This window comes from Fringilla coelebs (assembly GCF_963513975.1).
Source record: "Fringilla coelebs genome assembly, chromosome: 14".
Classification (NCBI taxonomy): domain Eukaryota; kingdom Metazoa; phylum Chordata; class Aves; order Passeriformes; family Fringillidae; genus Fringilla; species Fringilla coelebs.
The window spans coordinates 1,914,759-1,939,713 of record NC_140040.1 but is presented as its reverse complement, the minus strand read 5'-3'; the positions used below and the strand labels follow the sequence as shown (position 1 = coordinate 1,939,713).

The following is a 24,955-nucleotide window of genomic DNA, read 5'->3' as shown; positions in this document are numbered from 1 at the left end:
TTTTTTTTAATTTTAAAAGCTTAATTACACAACAAGATACAGGCATGGGTTTCTCTGTTCCTTTATTGCAGTTGCACACTAATGTAAGAGTATAAAATGCAGCAGCTGAAGGGTTCTAAACATCAGGGAAAAACTTTAGGGAAGGGCCTGTATCCCAGGAATACAAAGCATTCCCTGTTCCAGGTGTTGTCTACAGTGTTTCAGTTATGGTGAGGCTGGTAACACACATGAAATACACAGTGTCATAAAGGCCACAAAAACAAGACGCACAAAACAAAAAAAGCCAAAAAGATGTGCCAGGAAATACAAGTTAAAACATCCCAAATTAAGGCATGAGGGACCCTTCATCCAAAGCTAAATTCCAGTCCTCTAAAACCCTGTGGAGATCAAAGCAAACTCCAGTTCTGGAGCTTCCAAAGCCAGGGGAGACCCTCCTGTCATCCCTGACAGAAAAGGCAGCACAAAAGTGGGCAGGAACACCTGAAGAGTGAAAGTTCTGGAATGCAGGAACAGGGATCAAACATTCCAACACCAGAGGAAGTTGTCCCCACTGTGAAGTCACCCAGGACAAGGTGAGAGCAGCAGTTCAGAGGAATCCTGAAAGGCAGCTGGAATCAGACCAGCACAGACCTCCAAACCTCCTCCTCCCTTTGCAGGGAGTTGTCCCAGAATCATTCCTGTGACAGCCTTTAATTCCTGGGACTTGCTGCCCCAGGAATGCCTCCCAGGGCAGTATTTACTAATAAAGTGACTCTCATGCAAGGAAAATACACATATGTGCTTTGACCCTTTTGTATTGTGCCACCCAAAAGAGCCCAAAATTCCTTTTTAACTTGATTGTGCAAAATCAGCTCTAACCCAACAATCAAATAATTTTTCCACACAGAACTGAGAGAATAAGGCACAGAAATTCTATCCCATCTCTTGATTCAAACACAATTATTTTCCTAAAGTTTACATTCACAAGGTCCATTAAGTCATTGTAACAGGAAAGCTAAAACTGAAAAAAAACCCCAAACAAATAAACCTCAGTGCATTCATTTCTAGATTAATTCCAACAATCTGCCCTGCAGCTGAGCTCCTGCCTGCCTTAAGGAGATGCTAAAACACTACACATAAATGCAGGACTCAAGCAAAATAAATGTAAAACCCCAGTAAAACTTCTTTTTGTAGCGCAGTAGAGTTGTTTTTTAATCTACATTAACCCTGTTTTCAGACATTTGAAGTGATCAGTGCTATAACTGGAATTTCTTTATTTTATGTCAGTAAAAATAGGTGTGATTTGATGGAAATATGGACACAGCTTAACTGCATCACTGGGTAATTCATTATTCTCTAACAAAGCTTCCATGGCAATACTTAAACAAAGTAAATCTCTGGGAGAACTTTAAATAAATCTCTCTGAGAATCTGAACTGGATCACTGGAAAGGGAATATCCCACATTCCCTCTGATGGATGTAGGGTAGTTCAAAAGGGATTTACACATCCAGGAGGAAAATCTGATTGAGTGGAGCAAAGCATGGAGAACTCAGTGGCTGTGAGGCTGCTGCAGAGTTCCAGAGCAGCTGGGTTTAAACAGTTACACCCTGGCAGTTCCCTAAAATAATCTGGTTTTTGCATTTGTTGGGAAAGCTGAATCAACTGGTGATTCTTCTCAGTGGATCAGAGAAATCCAAAACCTCAGTGGAAATTACAAAAGCAATTTAAAAACTGAGCATTTACAAAAGCTTTTAAAAAGATCCATTCATGAATGATAGGAGATTGATGCACCCACAGCCCAGTGCTGCTGAGGCAGCCCTGGATTTAAATAAAAGGCAACATTAAGATGTCTTTGTATTACAATTTTTTCTATTAATGAGTAGAAAATATCTGAGCTGCTGCCATCTTTCTCCAGGGTCCTCCTCAGAAAGTGTCTGCAAGAACAGCACTGAATAAATATCTCAAACTTAATGACTGGATCATTATTATATATTCAGGCAAAAAGTAAAATAATTATTTTCCTGTTGCCTGGACTGTAGATATTCCTTCCAGCTTTGTTTTGGAATGTATCATTCTCCAGCAAAATCATCACTGATGTGGCTTTGTAGCTAAAGATCTGTGTGATGATGGCAAAACCTGCAGAGCTCAACTGAGATCATGGAATCAGAAAATCATGGAATGGTTTGGGTGGGAAAGGACCTGAAAGCTCATCCAGTGCCAGCCCTGCCATGGCAGGGCCACCTTCCACTGTCCCAGGATAATGCCAGCCCCATCCAAAGGGAGATGGCACAACCAAGATGGAAACGTTCCCCTGGGCAGGGAGGGCTTGGGGGAAGTGGTGATACCAAACAGCTCCACTGAATTCCTGACAGGAAAAATATCCTGTACTGGATAGAGGGAGATTTCCTTCCTTTCAGCACCCAGAGTCACTCAATTGAAGTGGCCACATTGCAGGGGACAAAGGCACAACTGTGGCACCAGAACATCAGCCTGAGGTAGAGCTATTGAGGAAGGAAAGGCAGGATCTGGGCACTCAACTGCTTCAACATTATCTCAAACCCTTAAAATCATCAGGGTCACACTGAAAAGTGTTAAGGTGCTTTGAAACTGAATACTTGGACTTTAAAAAATCAAAGTACCAATTGGAAAACTGGATTTAGCATTGCCAAGCCAGGTTGCAGCTTCACTGAATCCCACCAGGAATCCAACAGAGGGAGGAAAGATTCCTGAAAAGATTCCTCAAACACAACCCATGGAGATGACACAGGGAGTTCACAGACAGAGCTGCTCCTCATCAGAAATCTGGTGCAGGAATTTCATCTGCTAAATACAGCAGAGCATGAAGGCCAGAGAGAAAGGTGCCTGAGAGAAAATTAGCTTTATAGGATGTGAGAGGTCAGTGATCCCTGGGGCTGCTGGATCACAGCTCCTGGGAAGGGCTCGGAGCTGGCAGCTCACACAGCAGCTCTGCTTGGTCCACAAATGAGTTCCAACCCCCACTGGACCTCGTTACCATAAGGTGCAATAAAAACAAACTGGTCCCCACTGGTCCTGAAGTTGGGTAAGTGTTTTTATAGGAAAATACAACTCAAGACAAAACTGAGGAGAGCACTGGTGCTCTCTGAGTTACTGAAATAAAAGCCCTTTCTCAGTGCTGCGTTTTGTCTACACTCTCCTAGCACTGGTTTGAGGAATGGTTTGGGGTTTTGCCCTCCTAATCCCACTGGGAGGGTCAGCTGGGCCTTATCTAATCTTGCCTTCTGTTGATGTGATCAGTTTCCTGGCATCAATTCAACATTTTCACCTAATTTGCTGCTCTTGCCAGTCTTGAGACACTGGTGAATTCTCTTCTCCTCCCTTCTCCTGATAGATTATTAACATGGTAAAACAAAAGCTACCAAAGCTTCTACAGTTGTTAAAAGGTTTTAGAAAAAGTCTTCTGGCTCCTGGTGTCCTTACAGTGGGCATTCTGTGGCACCCACATCAAACATGGAATGTGCAGCCAACAGAATGGAAAGAGATCTTGGAAGTCATTTTTGTCCTTCTCCTCTCATCCAAGGAAAAAAGAAGGTAAAATGTCTCTGAGACAAGCTAGTTCCCTTCCAGCTCTCTTCCCAGACATCAACAATTCCCCAAAAAGACCTGATCAGTCCTGTACTGATATCAAAGTACTGATAAGTTTCTTTCCTTCCCACTTCCTCCTTCTTAATAATTTTTACCCAGAATTACTAATTCATGCAAGGCACTGAAAGAACATTTGAAGAAACACAGAACAATCCAGAGAAGGAACAGGGGAGGAGCTCTCCAGTCCTTATCTTTAACTGTCTTGATAATTCCTTCTTGACCCCCGCCTCAAGAACAAGTCCATTGGTTAAGAGTTAATATCACTCACTTCTTTAAAAAAGCAAAACTAAAAAACCCCACAGCTTCCCTGGGGACAGTCAAGGAGCACTGGCAGTGGAAGGGCATGGATAGAAGGGCAGATGCTGGGGCGCTACGGGCTGAGCTGGGGGCGGAAGGACGAGCGCACGGTGCGGTCCATCAGCGGCTGCAGCGGGCGGAAGTTGTCCACCATCCTCCTCTCCTCCTCCCCGTGCGACGTGAACAGCAGCGTCCGAAAGGCCTCCAGCTGGGAACCACAAAGGGCCACTCCCGTCACTTCCCACGAATCCCCCACTCGGGGAATTCATGGCAAAAGACAAGAGTTTCTTCTTGGAGAGGGGAGTAAAACCAAAGGGTTCTGTTCTGAGGGGTTTTAGCACCCCCATCTGCTGGTAAAGATTGTCCCGTTATCTACACCAGCATGGAATTATCAGTCATCTGCTATCCTTAGGGAAATCAAATCCCAAATGTGGCACCAAAGGTAGCGCTAGGTTTGTCTTCTCAGGGGTTTTAGCACCCACATCTGCTGGTATCCACACCAGCATGGAAGGGTTATCAGTCATCTGCTATCCTTAGGGAAATCGAATCCCAAATGTGGCACACCTGAGAGAGCTATTGCCACTCAACTACTTCATCCAACCTCCATTTACAGCCTCCCTGGCACCCACAAAAGAGGGAACCCCAACAATCCCCAAGTTGTTCTCCTCTCACTGGTTTATAACTGGGGTTAAAATAAAGCGGCAGCAGATCAGCTTTTACGGCTCACCAGGCCATTCCAATGGTAAGTCACTTCTATGAAAATTAAAAGTCAAGAAAAAATGAGAAAAATTTCAATTTAAAAGAATGCCACACTCTGCCTGCAGTTCTCTGTTAACAGTCTCCATCTAACAAAATCTTCCTTTTTTCCCTTCCCTCCACAAAAAAGGCTGCACCATGCTAAGGAGAGCAAAATTATTGGAGAGAATTCGAGTAAGTTCCTAAAACCCCCCCAAGTTTTCAAGGGGCAGCTTCCAGAATTGTGTATCACAGATCAAGATACAACTCTTGAGAATAGATGGAAATGTTGAATAAAGCTGGAAAAACATCTTGGAGAGGTCCTAGGGCTTTCAGTATTAGTGGCTGTTAATGCCAAGATTCCTCCCCAAATCCCGAGTTGAAACAGTCACAGATCTCTGAAAACACCAAGAATTTTTCTGTTTTCACAGAGAATTACTGGCAAACAACTGGTTCTGAGCATCTCTGTGGCAGCAAGAGGTGTGATCTGAAAGGAAAATTGGGATTTACCTGATCCTCATCCACCTCGATTGGCTTCTTCTTAATGATCCACGTGACGGATTCAGTGAGGGGGGGAGTGGTCAAGGAGCCAGCGTAGGTCCAGTAATCAGGGCAGGAAGGGAGCAGGCACGAGGGATCAAAGACATCAAACTCAATCACAGTGTCCTAAATAGCAGGAAAAAACATTTTTAAGGACGTTTTTAAGGTGTTTTGGGAAAAAATTGTCAGAAAGTTGAAAAAGATCTTGAGAGTGAGGTTAAAAACTGTGTTGTGTGCGCATGGGAAATGGCGTGTCTGGATTATTAATGTTATTATTTTAAATCCCTCGAATTTGGGTAAAATTGGCTTTGAGGTGTAAGGGGCAGCTGCTAAGCAGACAAAAGTTTAATATTTCTGCTGTCTCCACAAGCCATTAGGAATCCAGTGCAGGAGAAACAAGGAGTGAGAAGGATCAGCGGCTTAAGGCTTTGTGGGCGCTGGATGCAACCAGGAAAAACAGGGAACAAGTGCTGGAATAAGTTCAGGTAGCTGTGCCAGATCCTTAAAAGACTGCAAACAAAAAGCGTGTTACTTTTCACAGTGTAATTTTAGGCAGCAGGAAGAGGACTAAAGTTCAATTTAAATCAAATATTCCCATCTCCAGAATGTTCATTCCCACACGTGGGATATCAGACAGAATGTAGGAGCTTCAAAACCCAGGATTTCCCACACAAACATTGCTCCAGGGGGAGTGTCGGGATATACTGGGGGATCTTGGCTTAGTTTCTTTTAAATTCACAAGCTGTAAATTATTATATTATCACAATAGATGTACATTCAGATTTGGGGAGGTCTTCTGGCACTGAACTGACGTGTTTGGTGTTTATCTGGCAGAGCTGTCACTGCTCTGATATAAAAACCTGTTTTATTTGGATTTTAAAACTCTTTCCTGAGAGAAGCAGTGGCACAGCGACTTCAGCTGGATGAGATTAGAAGCTGAAGAGAGCGATGTGGTTTTTTGAATGTACTTTCAGAAGGGAACGGGCACGGAAAGGAGGAAATGCTTCTGTCAGAGACTCAGCGCTCCCTCTCCTGGCAGGAGCCTGCCAGGAACGATCCCATTCCCTCAGCAGAAAATTCACTGTTTATAAAAAAGCAAATAACCTCCTCAAAGATCAGACAAAAATCAAGAAGCCTTAATCCCACAGTAAATAAACCCCCACTTCAAGCATGCCCTTGTAAGGGAAACAATCTCAAGAGCAGCATTTCTTCAAGAGGTTTGGAAAGCTTCAAGTATCCAATTCCTCCTGAAAAATCAGCTTCCTTTCCCACTTCCAAGGTGTCAATCAGCCCCCCCGGTAAAATTTAAGGAAGAAAGCTTTTCTGGGTGTTTTGTGGTTCTCCAAGTGTTCTTTCTGCTGGGTGACAATGGGTGGGACACCTCAGAGCACTGACCTTGTGTCTGACTGCTGGCAGGGCATCCACCAGGGTCTGCAGCCCCTCGTGCCGTGCTCCCAGCTGCAGGAACAGGGAGGGGTTGGAGAATCAATAAGCTGATCAACAATCAATCAGTTCTACCTATCAGCCTTATTATTTTTTCATAACAACAATCACAAGATATTTAGGGGTGGAAGGGAGCTCTGGAGATCATCTAGCCCAAGGCTGGAGGAACACATCCAGGTGGGTTTGGAATGTCTCCAGACAGGGAGGTTCCATATCCTCCCAGGGCAGCTGTTCCACCCTGAACAGGAAGTTCTTCACATTGAGGTGAAACTTTTTTTCGTTTCTGGCCATTGCTCCTCATCCTGTCACTGGCACCACTGAACAGAGCCTGGCACCATACCCTCTGACACCCCCTGGGAACACTGATGGGACTGATGGGCTCCCCTCTCAGTCTTCCCTTAATTGTCCTAAACTGGCTTTAACAGAATGCAAACAGAAAGGCCCCATCACAGCTGGTCCCACAGAACACAATTACCTTTAAGAACACTCCAATAACAGCCAGGCCATTCCCTTCCATCACAGCTTCCTCAAAACTCGGGTACTCCACAGCATTCCAGTGCACCAAATGCAGCTGAAAGAGGAGTGAGGGAGAAATCAGCCCCTGCACAGAGCACAGACACCACACCTGACTGCTGATCCTGGCTCCATTTGCTCCTTGGCTGGGTGAGGCACTGCAGGGAGCTCCTCAGAAACCACAGAAATGAGGAACAAAGTGCTCTTGGTAAATAATGGTCCTTCCCTTCCTTTTTTGTCTTTTGCTTTAAACAATAGTTAAGATCCACTGAATTTAAAAGAGATTTAGTCTGTGGCAGTCTGCCTCCAGGAATGCTGGTCAAAGGCACAGACAAAGCTCAGTCTTCCATCTCTTTCCTCTCTTCCCAGGAGGAGCAGAGCACCCTGTGCTCCTGAGGAACATCCTCCTGCACACAGCAATTTCCTCTGCACTGCTGACAGCCAATACATTGAGGGGTTTATGTGATAAATAAATACCCCAGCCCAGAAACACAGTCACACTCTCCCTGTTAATGAGGATCTTGCCAACTGGCAGCACCACCATGAACACACCAAGATGAGAGAAACTCTCCTTAAAAATAACCCATCATCACTTGACAAATTCTTCTCCTTTGCAAAGAACTGTGGTCGAAGCTGTCATAGTTTCACATTTTCACTGACTTCATCCTTTTTATTGACATTTTCTTCCTTAGCAGTTACTTAAGCATCAAAGTTTTGATATTTTAGTAACTGTTCATCAGTTACTAAACAGTTATTTAGCAGTTACTTAAGCATCAAAGCAGTTACTTAAGCAAAGCCTTGCTATTTTAGTAACTTTTCAGTTGCAAACAGAAAAGTGATGTTTTTTAAGAGTATGTTTGTTTCTCTGAAAGATTTAGTAACAATAAACAAAGTGTTTTTTCACTTTCAGCAATGCGGCCAATGTCCAGTTTTCAGGCTGCTCTTCTCCAGAAAACACAGTGGAGATGAATTTTTATAGATGAATAAAACAGCAGATGAACTGTAGCACTTCAAAATAACCTGCAATTCCTCAATTTGGGAATTTTCACAGACACACGTGAGCTAAGGATTTGCATTGTTGAGGATTTCATCTCCTACCTCTGCTGGGTAAAATTTGCAGTCAACTGTGTGCTCTGAGCCCCAGTCATTGACAGCTCCCCAGTGGAAGTGGAACTGCTTTAGCCTGTACTGGTTTTTCAAGGGGCCTCCAATGATGACTAGAAAAAAAAACAAGACACACATGTTAATAAATATTATTTAGAATTGACCAGACAAATAAATCCTTGGAAAAAAATTTGCCCAGGAAAAAGTACAAGGTGGAGCAACTCAAAACACTGCCTGTCTGCACTTTGCCATGACCAAATTACTCAAGCAAACACATTCTGGTTTTCCCTGCATCAAGCTGGAGATGAGTGAAGTCCCCTCATCCATCTCCCCTCAAGGAAATGTTTTCCCAGTTGTCACCAAGTTTGGCACAGTCACAGTGGTGAGTGTCACATTCTCACCCCTCTGTCAGAGCAGGAGTGTCAGGACTGCCTGACCAGGTGACACAGCAGTGACACATCTATTAAATGCATTCAATGACATCCCTACAAGGATCTGTGAAAAATGTTGACATTTCTCATGACAAGACTTCAAAAAGCAAATAATGCCAGACAAATCAGTATATTGAGTCAAATGTTCAAGTCTCCTGCAAGCTACAAAAATCCAAACATCTTATTCTGCTTCAACACAGCTTCCAGACTGCACAAGCAAAAGTCAGCCAGAAATATGTTTTGTTGTGCCTAGAAGCTGTTCAGGGAGGATTTAAACACCCAGTCTGCCACTGGGCAAGTTTCTGAAAGATTGAATGCCCTTTTCATCAACGAGTAAAGGTCGAACTTCAGTCTGCTCTCCTGATTTCAGAAGGCCTCCCATCCTTCTGCAAACATGAATGAAGAAGTCCATGCCCAGCTTTCTGCTTCCACTCATTCCCTCCTACCTGGACCAAAACCATCCTGCAAAGTTATCTTGCTAATTATGAAATCAGAACATCTGGTAAATGAGAAACCCCAATTGCTTCCAAAGGGCTAATGACACTTATGGAATCAGGGAACCATTTAGGTTGGAAAAGAGCTTTTCCAAGGGTTCACCCAGCACTAAACCAACAGCAGCTGCTGATTTTTACTGAACTTCAGGACATGGGGAAGTTTTACAGCAAATCTTGGTATAAAGCACCTAATCTAACACTGCTTTTGGAAATAAGTTAATCACTTCTGTGCTAAGGAGAAAACAATGAGAGGCATTAAGAGATTTTCTTGTATTATTTTTTTTTCCTGAAAACCAGCCAGCAGATTTGAAAACTGAACCAGACAGGCCTGTCTGAGAAAAAGGAATAAATTAAAATGAGCTGTGCAAAGTGACATTGAATTAATTTCATCCCCTGCTGCTGAGCTCTGCTCTGCAACGCTGACCATCACTGGGAAATCACAATGCCCCATCCCAGGGAGTGTCCAAGGCCAGGCTGGACAGGGTTTGCAGCAGCCTGGGGTAGTGGAGGGTGTCCCTGCCCAGGGCAGGGGGTGGAATAGGATCAGCTTTAAGGTCCTTCCCACCCAAACCATGCTGGGATTCTGTGCTGGAAAAGGGGTGGGATAAACACATGGGTCACACAGCCAAGCCGCTCAGAAGTGAGGTTTCTGTGCTCTAACACGATTCACTCCTGTCTATGTGATGATGCAAACCCACAAGTGACTACAAATTTGCATTATTAACAACATCCACTTGAATATCTCACAAATAACTTTAGGCACAGACACGTGTAAGGAGAGACTCAGGTTCCTGTAGTGGCCACCAGAAAGTGACAGAAAACAAACAGAAACTTCAGTCCCTTCAGAAGCATTTCTCCTCAAATTACAACCTTGACAATTTCAAAACAAAGCTGAAGTTTAAGGGGCTTGAACATCAAGAATCACTTCAGGTGTTTCTTGCAGGCCAGGCTCTGTTCCAGCCTCGTTTCTGGTGGCACCACACACAGACAGACCACATGCTGTACATACCTTCCCCTCACCCTCTTCTTCCTCCTGCTCTACCTTCAGCTTTAGCCCAAGTCTTGCAAACCCCATCTCAGGATTCAGGCATTTTTGTCTATCCTGGATGTCTTTCTCATCTTCTGTGGTGCTTTTGTTTGTTCCCAAGCTTTCTTCTCTGGATTTCTATGATTGTTAGAAGCTGGCAGTGAGAAAAACCAGAAACAGCAAGAGTGAAGAGAGAAAGGTGGAGGAGAGAGGCAGGCACCTGAAAACTGGGGGCTATACAGCAACACCTCACTGCCTGTTGCTTCTCTGTCATTTTGGAGCCCTGTCACTGATTGATGCCATCCTACCCCTTTGTGGACTTTAATTCATTTAAGGAAGATGAGGATGATGAAAAGGCAGCAAATGCTCACAGGGAAAGATTTACCTCAAGGAAAGTCTCACAGACAAAGCAGGTAAGATCTTCCAGAGGTGAGCACCAGCCTCAAAGGCCTGATGATTCCAGCCTTGCCTTTATGCCACAAAAACTGCTCCTGTGCAATTAAATATTGCATATTTCTGAACCCCCTACAGGCAACTCCCCCTTCCACTAAACACTTTTCAGGATCTTATCCTCAACAGATAGTGGGGTGTGGCTTATAAAGCAAGAGGCTGTTTGATGAAAAGCAAAGCCAATCTAAAGTTAGTAAATTAAAATCACTGATGAGGTAACAGGTGATGTCTGTTCTCTAACCCAACCTCACTGAAAAAAACCCAGTGCTTCTTCATGATATCAGTGCTTAAATGAGTAAGGACAAGGCTATTCCCTCTTGGAAATGGATATTCTGACTGAACAGCTAGAAACAAGAAAAACAAAACATCCCCAGACATCACACAAGCTCCCTGCATTCCACCACCACCGTTCTTTGCTGCACTGTTTTATCAGCCTCTTTCCAAACATCAACCACAAATGTTGGTGTTGTGAAGACAAAGTGTTTGTTTCTGTGCTGGAGGCTCCCTCCCCAAGGGCATTGCTAAATCCCTCAGGAAGCTGCAGGAGCTCTCATGGGGAGCAGTAATTTAAAACACAAACGACTCCAATCCAACAGGTTCAAACTTGCTCAGGGTCCTTCAATTTTTCCCTGCAGGACAAGCTGAGCAATCATGTGCTTCACAACAGCCCTGACCAATTGCCACCAGCTCACCCACCCTTATGAAATACCTTTATATTCTGCAATATCCTCCTTTGGTAAAGGCAGCTTTTAGAAAGAACACTGGACAGAAAATCTAGGATTTGGGAGCAATATACTGATTTTAAGTCAACTTTTTTACTCTGTCGAGCCTTTAAAAAGGTTGAGCCACTCAGATAAGAGCTTTATTCACATGAAATTGCTGGAATGCATGATTGGATTTTTCATGCACTCCTGCTTCCCCTAAAACAACAGGGATATATACACACACACACCTGCTCCCGAGGGCAGACTCAGTGTTATTTCATTCCCTGAAATCCCACAGAGATAAACCTGTGTACTTTCCAACTGCACCTCATTTGGCTGCTGATTATTTCAAGTGCAGTAAATATCTTTATTAGCACCATAAAAGATAAGTGGCAGATTACTTCAATAAAGAACAGAGGGGGAATCAGGTTTCAAATTGAGTTAAGTACACATAGAAATGATTGAAGATTGACTCATGTGGGTAAAGTTTATTACAAAACCTACAAGACAGGGCACTGAGGCTTGTGAAAGGAGTTTCAACATACAGCAGGGGATTTGTGCATGGTAATAAAAACACTGTAAATGTGAAGTCTCTAAGGAATTTCTTCATCGTGATTCCCACCACTTTAAAGCCAGCATTTTTTTACTGTACTTTCATTTTCAACATCAGGTCTCACATCACACAGGTACTCCTCCTCTCTTAGTATTAACGAGACATTAGATTTTTTTTTTTTTTCCACGAGTTTTTACTTACTTGACCTATCAGTAGAATCATCAAACTCCACCAGGAAGGAGTAGCCATTGTTCCAGATGTGAAGACAGGTGGTGGGGTCATAGCTGATTTTCAGAGGCTTCAGGAAGGGATCATAAACACTGTCCCTCCACTGGATGTTGATGGGAGACTGGCGGGTGCCTCCGGGAATCGTCAGCGGGCTCTGCCACAGCGGATGCACTGCAAGATGAGGGGCAGAGTCAGGCTGATGCACGATACAGAACTTTCTGGCAAGGGAAGGTGCTGTGTCACCAAAGGCTAATTCGAGTCAGCTGGTGCCCAGGAAAGCAAAAGAGAAATAAAACATTCCAGCTGCATGACTCAAAGCCAAACAGGGAAGCGCAGTAACTTGACTTAGAACCCTGTCAGTACCTTTCTGACTTTGCAGAATGCTCGGTAAAGAAATTGTCCCCTTATTTCCCAGAAAGGGAGAATGCTTCCCTATTATTGCCAGATTTTAAGGCAGCTTTGTTTTGCAGCTTTCTTTACACACCAGCACCATCAGCTGAGCTGGGAGCACTCCAGACATGGGATAATTCCCACTGGGAAGGAAAACATTCTCTAGAAGAAAACACAAGCACAGGGGTTACTCCACACAGGGGGGTTCAGAGCTCCTGCAGCAGAAGCTAACCCTAACCACACCGATCTTGACCAAAAGTGCTTCATGCAGACGGCTCCTGCTGATCCCACTCCTGTCAAATCCAAACCCAGCAATTTTGGGGCTGGCACAAGCAGGACAGGTACATGAATGGTTTCCACAGGACTTTATTCTGCTTAAAACCAGAGCTGCCACCTGTGTGGAGCTGTTCTCCCGGTGACCCACACACAGTGCCTCTGCCGAGCCCCAAATCGTGATGCCTCGAGCATCACTTTACAGGCTACTTCACTAAATACCACTGCTCAGGGTCTTTTAAATGAGCAGTTGAAAAGAAATTAAACCTTCAATCCACTCACAGGAGGGGTGACCGAAAAACTTCCCTCTCGCCCCGGTTTCCCTCAGCGAGGTGCAAACTGCGGAGCTCCGTAAGGTCAACTCAGGCAAAGGCTGCTCCCTACTCCCCGTATTTATTTAAAACGCCGCCACTTCCTGATGCTCCAGCCGAGGACAAAGCCAGGCAGAGCTCGGCGTCCCTTTCCTACACGAAGTTGGGCAGCGCTGGCGGGACAGCGGCGGGGCGGGCAGGGGGGCTGAGGGAGAGCGGCACTCACGGGCGTCTCGCAGGCGGTAGGAGCAGCAGGCGCCGAGGCTGCACCGGCGGCTGCCCCGCCGTGAGGAGCAGGACGAGGAGGAGGATGAGGAGGTGACGGCGGCCGCCCAAGCGCGGCGGAGCAGCGGCAGCATCGCGGCGGAGATCGCGGAGCCGCCGCCCAGCCCGGCCCGGCCCGGCGCGGCCCCTTCCGGCACGGCCTCCCCGCCATGGCCGGGGGCGGGCGGGGCTGGGCCTGCCCTCGGCGGCTCCTCACGCTGGGACAGCCCCGGGACAGCCGGAGCAGCTCCGAGCGGGGTGGGGATGGTCACTTCCCGAGCTCGGGGGGGCTCCGTGCCCCTGTCAAAAGCGCTCCCCTCACAGCCAGCGAAGCGCGTCCCCTCACAGCCAGCGGGGCCCTTCACACCAAAAAGGATCCCTTCGCGCCGAGAACATCCCCTCAGAAGAGCATGCCTCTCCCAAAAAAGCGTGCCCTCACACCAAAATAGTATGTACTCCCTCACACCGAAGAGTTTCTCCTTTAGCAAGTGTTTTCCCTCACAAGAGTATTTATTCCCTCACATCAAAAGTGATCCTTTCCCATCGAGTACATCCCCTCGCACCAAATGAGCATCACCTCACCCCAAAAAACATCCCCTCACACCAAAATAGTATTTATTCCCTCAACATCAAAATAGTATTTATTCCCTCACACCAAACTATTTCTCCTCACACCAAGTGCATCCCCTAATGCCAAAAACATGTTTATTCCCTCACACCAAAAATCGCACAGAGGTTGGTGACCCTCTCACAGCAGGGTTCCCTCTCCAAGCCACACTTAGAATAAGTTATGAAAAGTTAATATTTACATTTACTTTTTTTGGCTGTCAGAAAGGCAAGAGGTCAAAATAGTCCCCACTTGGATGGTGAAAGGGTCAACTCAACTCAGTTTTCACCTGACACTGCCTGAGGCGGAGAAATCTCAATTAAATTGATTAAAACCTTCATCACTCCTTCTGTTCCAGCTAACAGTAAGGAACACATAGCAAAAAATAAAATTAAAGGAAAAAAGGAAAGCCTGTAGAAAGCTGAAAGCACAGAGATAAAGCAAGAATTCTAATTTTTGCCAGTTCTCCTTGGGCAACCAGGAGCAGAACACCACCCTTCATCTTGCTGTACAATCATATTTCTTAATTACTCTCTTAAAATAATTTCTTAAAATAATTTTGAAAATTTGCATATCTTTGGGGGATTTTGTCTTGTACTTTTGCATTTTCACAAGGAACCTAATGTAACATTGAGAATATTTTAGGGAAGTAAGACAGGACCAGGTACTCAAGCAGAGTCAACCAAGAAGTGTTTGCCCTGTTTTACCAACATTGCATAAGAAGTTTCCATTGCATTCACAATATAACATGTTTAAAGTACTGAGTTGAGTAAGAGCAGGTTGAAATCTGACCAAAGATTTGCTTTGAGTGGCTGAATGATCACAAACAGATCATCAGGAGATGTACAAACAGCTTGTGATGTCAGGATGTTAAACTGGGTTTAAATTTCATTTTACTTCCTCCCTGCAGTCTTTTTTGTGTAGCAAAACTGCAAGCAAATGAATGTTTGGTTTGACTCCCAACGTTTTTTAGGATGGTTAATTTACCATTCTCAACAGAATGCTTCCTGTAGCTTAAAAAGATGGATAATCAATGAGATTGCAAAGACCTGCTGCCATAAACATCATTATTTAGTCAGGCTTAAGCACAGTTTAACAGCCTATTGATCATGGTTAGAAAACTCTTTAGGCAGCTCCTGGTCATCAGGACAGCCCAGATGGGCTTCAGTTGTTTTATATTCAGCATAAACAAGAGATACTGAGGCTTATTCTCATCTACCAAACAAACTACTGTCATCCCTCCACCATTCTCCTTCTGTCCATTCTTCCAGGATGTATCCTCTAAATACAACTGATAACCTTGGGCAGCTTAGAAATTCCATCTACACCTGGTTTAGATGTGTAATTATAGAAAATCACAGAAAATTACAACCATCCATTTTCTGTATGTTAAAGCTGATGAAATAAAAAGGCTCAAACTCCACTGCTTTACATTATGCCACTAAGACAACCCAACTTCATTCAGCTTTTTGGTGGTTTGATCCTGCAAGGTTTTGAAAAATGCAAAGTTATTTTTACAGAGTTTTTCACTAAGCTGAACAGAGAAAGTCACTTCTTGTGGGCTGAACTGCACAACAAAAAGGAAGTTTATGACACGCTCTCAGCAATGATGGGCTGGCGAGGTACAAAACTAGAGAGTAATAACTTAGACCTGCAACACCTTTATTTCCCTCCTGTATCACTCACAGAATCTCCATCCAGTTTTTCACATGAACATGCTACTTCTTCCTGAGCATGAAGTTTAGTAAAACTTCAGGGTGGGAACCAAGGTCCAGATGAAAATAAAGGTTTTCATATTTGAAAAGAAAAATACCTGTTGAATCAAGTGCTTTGATTTCTTTAAAAATGAGATAAACCAGGGCAAACAGGGCAGTGGGAAGAGCTGAGAAACCCCACCCAAGGGAAGGAAATAAAGCCCTGTTTGCCATAGCAACACATTCTGAACAAGAAAATAAAATATACATGTTGTTGAAACTCAGTAAAGAGCCATTTTCAACTTTAAAGGAGCGCAGTTCTGCTTCAGCCACTGGGACCAAATATTGCAGAGGAAATCCAAGATAGGTTGATTTCCTTGAAGCTTTTTTGGTCTGACTCAAGATTTTGGAGGATAACAGCGCTGCTTGGCTCAGGCCCTTCGTGACAAGGTGCTGAAAGTGCTGCTGAATTGATGTCAGATGGGGGCTGTGATTTGGGCCAGTATATTGATAAACAGCCCAGAGCTTTTTATCAAACAGATGTAGCTGACAGGGTGCTCCCAGCTTGACAGGGGAGCACAGCAGACTGGGAAATGCTGAGTTTTCCTCTGCCTCCACAGTGTTTGGCTGAGATAGGAGCCTGGCTGAGGAGGCAGTGGCTGAGCCCAGATAAGGGGGAGGTAATTCCAGCTGGCGAGGTAAAGCAAACAGAGGCTTTATCGTCTGTATAAAAAGCACTTGCTGAAATTATGCATGCAGGCTTAGGAACTCAGCGTGGAAAGGGCTTGGAAGAGAGCTCCTGGACAATTTGGGGAGGCACTGCAGTTGTATGTGCAGGCCTGGAGATGGCACACCTGGATTGTGTGGCTCTGCAGGAGTTGTACAATTCTTTGGGAAAAAAACCCCCAAAACTTGAAGGATTCTGCTTTTCTTGTAACTACTTCTAAAAGGGCAAGAAAGGAAAAATTCATTCAGGTCTGCTCTGCTAATAATTACTAAATTAGGCTTAAAAATCCCCATGGAGAGCGTTTCCAGCAATTATTCTGAAAAATGAATGTCCAAATCATCCACCTCCATGTGTCATTACAAGATACCTCAGAGCTTGGCACAGACACTCACTGGTCCTCCACACCACTGGGAATTTTGACATCCGTGCCACAATTCCCCCCAGTGAAGTGCAGGAAAAGCCCTTTGTCCTTGCAGGGTCACAAGGGGAATCCAAAGCTGCAGAAACTGTCAGCCTTTGAGTTGTTTAAATCTGGCGGGAGTAACTGTGGAGTAACCCCCAGGCTGCCTCACTCAGAGCTCCTGTCCACTCCCTGTCTGCCAAAAACAGCCATTCCAAAGACAGGGATTTCCCAAATCAGTTTGTTTTGGCATTTCCTTTCCTGTACGAATGGCACAGAGGAGAGAAAGGTTGAAGGAGTAAACAGTATCTGTCTTAAATTGAAAAGAGGAATGGGAGTAAAAATAACTACCAGTTATTTTTGAATGGCTGATTCAGTCAGAAGTGGTGCTTGGATGGAGCAAACTGTCTGATCTCTCCTTGGAACGGGATCCCCTCTTACCCTGGGTAACAATGAAATGCTCGAGGAGGAGCCCAGCTCTGTTCTTTGGCAGAAGTTATTATGCTGAACAAATTTACAGAGAAAAAAAATAAGAAACAAAAGGGTTTTTTAGCTATAAGAAATTACTCTTTGCTATTCTCCAGCTGACATTATCTACACAGCAGTAGACACAATCTCTGGCTGGCCCCACATTATCTGAAAGCAAGTTAATCAGTATTTTAAATAACTAAATCTTTAACATCCTCCAGGAGTATCTTGCACTTCAAAGTGATTTATTGGAGGTCTGTGCAGTGCATTTGGAGGGGTTTGTGGCTTGTTCTAGGCCTCATTTTCCAAATCAAACATTGCAGTGGCTATGAAATTCTAAGTCAGAATCAATTTGAGCTAAATGTGTTTTGAATTATGCTCATGAACAGTTTTCACTGAAAGCAGCTAAGCCTCCCAAGTAACAATCGCTTTTTGCCACAGGTTGGAGTGACAAAAATCCTGGTGCCACTGACATCAGAAATAAAGAACAAGGTGGAACCCTGAAATTCCACAAAGTACTTTCACTTCTTTCATTCTATCCACTCTTTTTCCTTTAATCTTTCAGTTGCATTCCCAAATCCCCCTTTTTAATTCGCTAACAAATAAGAACAATATTCAACCACAGCAGCTCTCTTCCCACCCCGTTTTTCCCCGTTTTTCACCCATTTGGAGGAGATGCAGTGACTTACGGGCAGCATTCCTGGTGTTTTTCCGGGAGCAGGCAGCCAGGCTGCAGGGCCGTGCTGGCACAGCCCGGAGGGTTTTCAGCAGCTTGGAGAGGCGCCCCAGGGCTGTCACCTTCACCCCACTCATCGCTGCCAGGGCGCTCCAAACCTTCACTGCTCCCTCAGCAGAGCCTCCCACAGCCTAGCAGCCCATCAGCATCACAGAGAATCAAACCCACATGGATGCAGAGCTCCACTGAGGGGTGCCCAGGCTCCTTTATAAATAATTTTGAGAGCACCCTTTGCTGGTTAAGAGGTGGAGCCAACCCAGGAGTTAATTTTCAACTTGTCCCTCTGCTGTCTTCTTCATTGGCTCTGCCTTCCCTCCAGAGGCTGGCTAGTTGATGATTATTCCACATGTGCTTCCCAGAGGTGTTTTTCCCCCCTCATCTGGTTCCAAGAACACAGAAGGGTTGCAGAAAACTCCTCTTTGGTATGCAGGGAGAAAGTTCTTATCACTCCTTGGTGCCTACCTGCTGTGAATTTGAATAGTTGCATATTTGAATACTGAGAGCCAAGAGATACTGTCAGGAACAGCTGAAATGCCCCAAGCTGGGGCTCAAACTGAGGAATCCCTAAAATTGAGCAGCCATGCAAGGCTGGGCCCCGGAAAGAAACATTTTAGCTCTCAGCATTTGCTACAGCAGCATTGCAGCCCCCAGGCAAAGGAGAGAAGAAGGGACGCCAACAAGTTTTGTTACAAAAACATCCCCTGATTTTGTATAGGCTAAAAATAGTAACATAAGAACCCATAATTATTCCTCTGCTCGCACTTGGACCCAGCTGAAATTTTTTTTTGGGAGAGGACAGAGGGGAATGGCTTCCTCACCCATATTGCTCAGAGATAAGAGCAAGAATGTTACTCTCTTGCTGTTTCCAGGGGCAATTCCAGTAACTTTGTTACCTTAAGTGAAAATCCTCCCTGGAAATCCCGCACTGTAGTTTACTTTAGGATGTTCGCTCTTCCTCTGACTGAAAAAATCCACATCAGTGGCACAAACACATCCAAGTCAGAGCTGCAGTTTTTCTGGCCATACACAGAAACAGAGGAAAGGAATTACTCCCATAAAAATTTCTCAATATTTCAGATTATTACCAGCCAAATAGGAATGAAGATGAGGAGCCATTGAAGATGGATGCCTACCTTCCAAGGACAGGGAGGCAAGGATAACACAGCAAAGGGTCCCCTAGCATTCCTAACCCCTGTGAGTGACAAATCAGGTCCAAGGTGCAACCCAGGAGCACAGGAAGGAGCAAAAGGAGACTGCAGCAAAGTTAAGAAGCGAAATAATATCCCAATTCTTTCCTAGAGACAAACCTGAAACCAAGGTCTCTAGCCTCAGAGCTGAGGCTTAAATGGGCTCGTGGCCCATCGTGGTGTGTGGAGGCTGCAGGTGAGGATTATGGAGGTCATTAAAACTTAATTAAAAACTCCTTCAGGTTCATGACAAAATGAAATTATTTACACAACCCATGTGATTCTTTTTTTCCATTAAATACACAAATGGGTATACTTCAAAAACTCCAGAATCCATCAATAGTGAAGCAAGAAGTGATAATGATGACAATATTAACATTCTACCATTAAACCCTATTCTTTTCTTAATTTATAAATTACCTTTGGAAACCTTTTCAATGGTTTTGATATGTGTTCTGTTGGGGTTTTTTATTTATTTTTAATAAACTGGTGTTTTGAATTAGAAGCTTTTTGGTGTTGTTTTCATGAAATATCTGCCTGTCTGCCATCACTTATCACAGGGTGTCAGGGCAGGGCTCAGGGAATCCTCTTTGGTAGCCTGAAGTGGCCAGCTGAGCTGTGCTATTTATTATTCCAACTCCTCCTGCTTAGCAGAGTCTTCCTTCCTGCTTGTCATTTATTCCCTGAGCTGCCAGCACTGCCTGTACTGTCAGCTCTGAGTTCTGCCCAAAGAACTGAAACGTCAACTGTTCTTCATCATTGGGTAATGTGGGTGAGGAGTGTGACTGTACACAATGAAAACAGGCTTCTTTTTTTCTTCACAGAAATGAAACAAGGGAAAATTTAGAATTTTCCTGCTGTCACCCATCTGACTTTTGCTGTCAGTGCCTCCAGACTGAGCAGACAGGATCAATAACTGGGTTGGTTTTTTTTTACTAGAGCATTGCCAATACTTAGTTGTTTTTATGTTACCACTGTTCAGATTAATTGTGTTATTTGCAGAGGGAAAATCACCTCCTCACTGCAGTGTGTCCAAGGAATCTGATCCCCAGGCATCCTGCTTGGAAGGCTGTCCCTGCCCTAGTGTTGTAGGTCAAACCCAGTAATTCAGCAAAAAATACAGTGTTACAGCTTTACTGTAATGAGATTTCATGGAAGTGATTTAATAATGAACATTTTCCTCACCTAATTATTGTCTAATTGGCAGGACTCTCAGTCAAGTTGTGGGAAGCTGCCTGTGAGTTTTGCTGCTGAGGAGTGGAAACCTCTATGGAGTGACTAACAATGTCACTTAGTGCAGGTTCCCCACAGGAGCCAGGCCATCCCTTGGTGCCTTTGCCCCTCATTTCCCTGAGGATTGGCTCACACTTCCCATGGCAGATTTTACTTGAGGAAAGCTTTTTTTTTTTTTGATGTCCACATTTTGCTGGGATGCTTTATCCAGCTGAGCTCAGAAGCCTGGGAACCACCTCTGCTTTTCATTCTCTCTCTTGCATTGGAGTTCCCAGTCAGGATAGAACATTCCAGATTTGACCCCATGAGTGGTGAGCAGGAGGAATTCCTGACAAGTGCTGGGAAGTTCTGTCTGATACAGCCCATGGACCTTCATCCCTGCCAGGGAGCACTCCAGGATCTACTGGAGAACACCTGGAATAGGAGAAAAACTCTGTCTCCAGAGCTTTGCAGTGCCCAGGCTGTAGGGAAATGCAGGATTTCACCATCCCAAGGGTTGGAATTTGCCTCTGGACGAGGTTCTGGTTGACCTGGGTTGCCCTGAAGAGCAGCCCTGCCCTCCTGCCTCTGCCACGTGGAGCTGTGTGGAAACGTGCTCAGGGACACTCTGCCACCCTGGCCACAGCTGGACATCTCCACTCAGTTTATTTCACCTCTCACACCTGAAATGTTGGAGTTACAAATAATTTTGGACGTGTTGAAATGGATGCATGTCCAGAATGAGGAGATGGTGAAATTCTGCTTAGAATCACAGAAGGATAAAGTCCTCTAAAATCTGTAGGTGGAATGAATCCCCTTGAGGCTTTGATAATTCCCCCAAAATACTCAGATGATAATGGTACCTGACCAAATAAATGTGGTCTGGGACAAACCTGAGCAGAGCTGGGCAAATCTCAGCTGTGTGGGAGAGGTAAAAGGGCAGAGAAGAAGAGAGAGCTTCTTCTAGATTCTTCTTCTCTCACAGGATCTATGAGAGATCCTGGAAGATCCCAGCCAGGCAAAGTTTAACACAGGGCTTGTGCCAGGTGCACATTTCTCAGAAGGGAAGGAACCTCCCATCGTTTGGGTTTTTTTTCCCAGGATGTGTCCAGGGAGATGCAGGAGTCTGTAAATAAATAAGAGAACATCAAGATCATGCCTGACCCTTCTCACCTTGTGTCTCAGACTAGCAAAAGTGACCCTACAGGACCATGGAGTTTGACCAGACAGGTGGCAAAACATGCCTCAATGTTTCTCTCTCTGCTGAGGGGATTCAAGGCCTTTTCTTCCATCCCTGTTCATGAAAATCAGGAGTATTTCCATTGAATAAAATGGAGTTTTCTTAGCAGAAACCAGAACGAGATCAGAGTGTTGATACAGATGGAGCTGAAGTAGGTCCAGGAGCAAAACCCACTTGATGCTGCCCTGTTTTCTGTTACAAACCACAGAACAATTCTGAGGGGATTGAAAATGGATGTGGCAGCTGAAAATTAAATGATGAGCTCCTCCTCATATGCTGCTACAGCACATTTACAAATAGTATCAATATTCTCTTGGTTGAAGAGGTATTTTATGTAACTTTTCCTTAAGCATCTCTGTCACAATATAGGACAGGCTGTGTTCATAAGGCTGGTTTGTTTCCCTTTCCAGTTACAAGAGATATTACAGAGAAAATGAATAAACCCAAACAGAAATAAATTAATAAACAGGGGAGCTTCAAGTACTCTTTTTACTTGGATATAACTGGGGATTTTATCCTTAGGAAACAAAATTATTCTTCCAGCAAATACTCTGGAGTGACTTCTGTGCCCTGCTCACATCTTCCCCATCCCTTTTTTTCCATGTCCTCATGCTCAGCACTGAGGATAATTATGGATGTCTGTCACTTGTTTAAACAAAAGCTTTGTTTGGCAACCTTTTTTTTCTGCTGCAGCTGCAAAATTGTGTGCACAGTGTGTTAATTTTTTACCTTTGATGCTCAGGGAAGGGTTTTTTCCCCCTAATGAAAGAAAAAAGGAAACCAATGAATGAGATCCCAATCTCTCCTGATCCACACAAAACTTGTGAAAGCAGCAACTTCCTCAGAAAACAATAGTAAATGAATGCTGAGACCAGGGTGAAATAAACTGGATACTTCCTGGAAGCAATTTACTCCTCATAGCATGGCAAAGCACAGACATAAAATGCAAGAGACCAAAAAAAAAAAAAAAGAGCTTGAAAATGTGAGGAAATAAAACAACAAAGAAATTCCTTGTTTTATTTGGGACAACAGATTAACAGGGCAGCAGGGGGTATTTTCTCCTGTAAAATTAAAAATTAAATTATATATTAGCAGCCTGAAGTTCTCAGTTGCTTTTATATGAGGACAGGAAATTAAGAATGGATTTGATGTAGGCACTTGTGCAAATTATCATGGTTTAAATCAGAATAAACCTTCCAGTGTATCACGTGCTTGGCATTTGCTCACAGGCAGACTTGTCCCCGGGTAAAGTGAAACCCTCATTCACTAAATGGGGATTACACTGAATTTCTTTCAATTATTGCAGAAATAGTCACGGGAGCTCATTTTTGGCAGCAGCTGAAGCTCAGGAGATTGTGAAGCACAGGAAGCAATTACCCTTTGGTCAGTCACTCATTGGTACTGGGAATCAAAAACTAAAAAGCCAAATCTGGCCCTTCAGATTGAGCAGAAAAATCCTTTTCTTCCTGCTGCTTCCCGGTCAGACTTTGTGCTGCATGAAGTGTTTGTCATTTCTGGCTGTGCAGTCTCAAGGAAACACGGGGTAAACCATATTAAAGGAGTCTTTCTATGATTTATTGCTGTCATCCATAATTTTAAAAAGAAATGCCTCCTGGTTTGGAAAAAAATCCAAACTCATTGCTCTGGAAAAACTCTTCTGAGGGGTGAGGAAATTATGGATTCTCGGCTGCTGGATCAGAGTGGATGGGCAGGAGGAGGTGCTGCAGCCTCCCTTGGGATAAATTGTTTTATTTGTTTATTCTGCTCTTATCTCTGATCGCAGTCACAGACATCAGTTGGATCCCGCCAGTACTTCCTGCAGTTAATTTGAGCTAAATTAACTTTGGGTAAATACCATAACTGGTTTATGACAATGAAAGATTTATGTTTGTGTTGGGAAACGATTCATGGCTCTCCAGAGGAGAAACACCTCACACCTTCAGCAAACAGGATTTTTAATAATTTTTGGGATGGCAATATTATGAAAATATGAGAAAACAAGGCAGCTTTTACATCGGGCTGGTTTAGGATGGCAAAAGGTTTTACCAGCAGCTCCCACAGAAGCTGGAACAGGGATATTTGTATCCCTGTTTTTCCAGCTGGGACCTGCAATTTCTGGAGTCCAGCAGACACTCTTTAGCAAAACTGTTGCAGGGCAAACTGGTGCAGCAAAGCGTGAAATAATCCAGTGTGAAAAGTCAGATTCTAAGTAGTTTAACCTTTGAACTGCCTAATCTGCTTGTGAAGGGGGAGAACACAGTAAATAAATCAACAGGCTCAGCGGAGCGCTCCCAAACCTGCATGAGGGAGCAATTTTCCAACACACCAGGCCTGCAGGTGTCTGGAGAACCCTTACAGCTGAGCCAGAGTGGATCCAGCTGTGGCATGGCACTGGAGAGTCCCATTAGGCATCTTATTTAGGAAATCTTGTCTTGTTGAAGGAATGTTTTAATGCAGAAGTCTGAAAGTCGCTGCTGGCTACGGTGAAGCTGGAAAGTGAAGTGTGGTTGGTCTTTATTGGGCAACACTGCGCTATATAAAGACATAAAATCATCTAATCTTTCTCCTCTTTCAGAGCCATTTGCACACACTTCCTCTGTGCTTCTTTTTTTGGGGCTTTTTGCATATTTTTATCATCCGCAGAAGGTTCACTGCGCGTTCCCCACCTTCGCCCAGCCCTCCTGTTCTCACGGCACACACAGGAGCGACAGAGGAGCGAGGCTGATGAGCCAAATTAGCAAATTCCCACTGCTGCCTGCTGCTCAGCCTGCTCTGGGCACGGTGACATTTCTGTCCTTAGCACTGCAGGGACATCCAGCTCATCCCAGCTCATCCCAGCTCCCAGCCCAGAAGCTGTTGGAGGGGGGAGGAATCTGATGGAAGGAGCAGATGATGGAAAAGGTGTGAATGATTTTGAAGGTGCAGATTCCTATTTCCTCTGCCAGCTCTGCTGCCCGAGTGCTGCAGACATTGAGGGGCTGGAGCGTGTCCATGGAAAGGAATGGAGCTGGGGAATCCTGAGGGAGCTGAGGGGGCTCAGCCTGGAGAAAAGGAGGCTCAGGGGGGCCCTCCTGGCTCTGCACAGCTCCTGCCAGGAGGGGACAGGTCCCAGGAACAGGGACAGGAGCAGAGGGAACGGCCTCAGGCTGGGCCAGGGCAGGCTCAGGTCGGACAGCAGCAGGAATTTCCCCATGGAAAGGGGGGTCAGGGATGGGAACTGCCCAGGGAGGGTTGGAGTGCCCTTCCCTGGAGGTGTCCCGGGAATTCCTGAGGTGACACCCAGTGCTCTGGGCTGGGGACAAGGTGGGGAGGGGGCACAGGTG

The 24,955-nt window shown here is 44.7% G+C and overlaps 1 protein-coding gene across 1 annotated transcript; it reads right to left on the bottom strand.

Annotated features, from left to right (window-relative positions):
• CA5A (carbonic anhydrase 5A) lies at positions 1-13,459 on the bottom strand. Its single transcript, XM_084215116.1, has 7 exons — positions 13,324-13,459; positions 12,097-12,294; positions 8,231-8,349; positions 7,095-7,190; positions 6,572-6,634; positions 5,147-5,302; positions 1-4,109 (listed from the first exon to the last, which is right to left on the bottom strand). The coding sequence occupies exons 1-7, from the start codon at positions 13,454-13,456 to the stop codon at positions 3,975-3,977; spliced, it is 900 nt and encodes a 299-aa protein (XP_084071242.1). The 5' UTR covers positions 13,457-13,459; the 3' UTR covers positions 1-3,974.
• Between the last annotated feature and the right edge of the window lie 11,496 nt (positions 13,460-24,955).

Coding starts and splice junctions, on each gene's coding strand:
- CA5A (XM_084215116.1), bottom strand. CDS start 13,456: ATGCTGCCGCTGCTCCGCCGCGCTTGGGCGGCCGCCGTCACCTCCTCA. Junction 12,295..13,323: donor CTACCGCCTGCGAGACGCCC/GTGAGTGCCGCT, acceptor CTCATCTTGCAG/TGCATCCGCTGTGGCAGAGC. Junction 7,191..8,230: donor GCAAATTTTACCCAGCAGAG/GTAGGAGATGAA, acceptor CTCCTCTTTCAG/CTGCATTTGGTGCACTGGAA.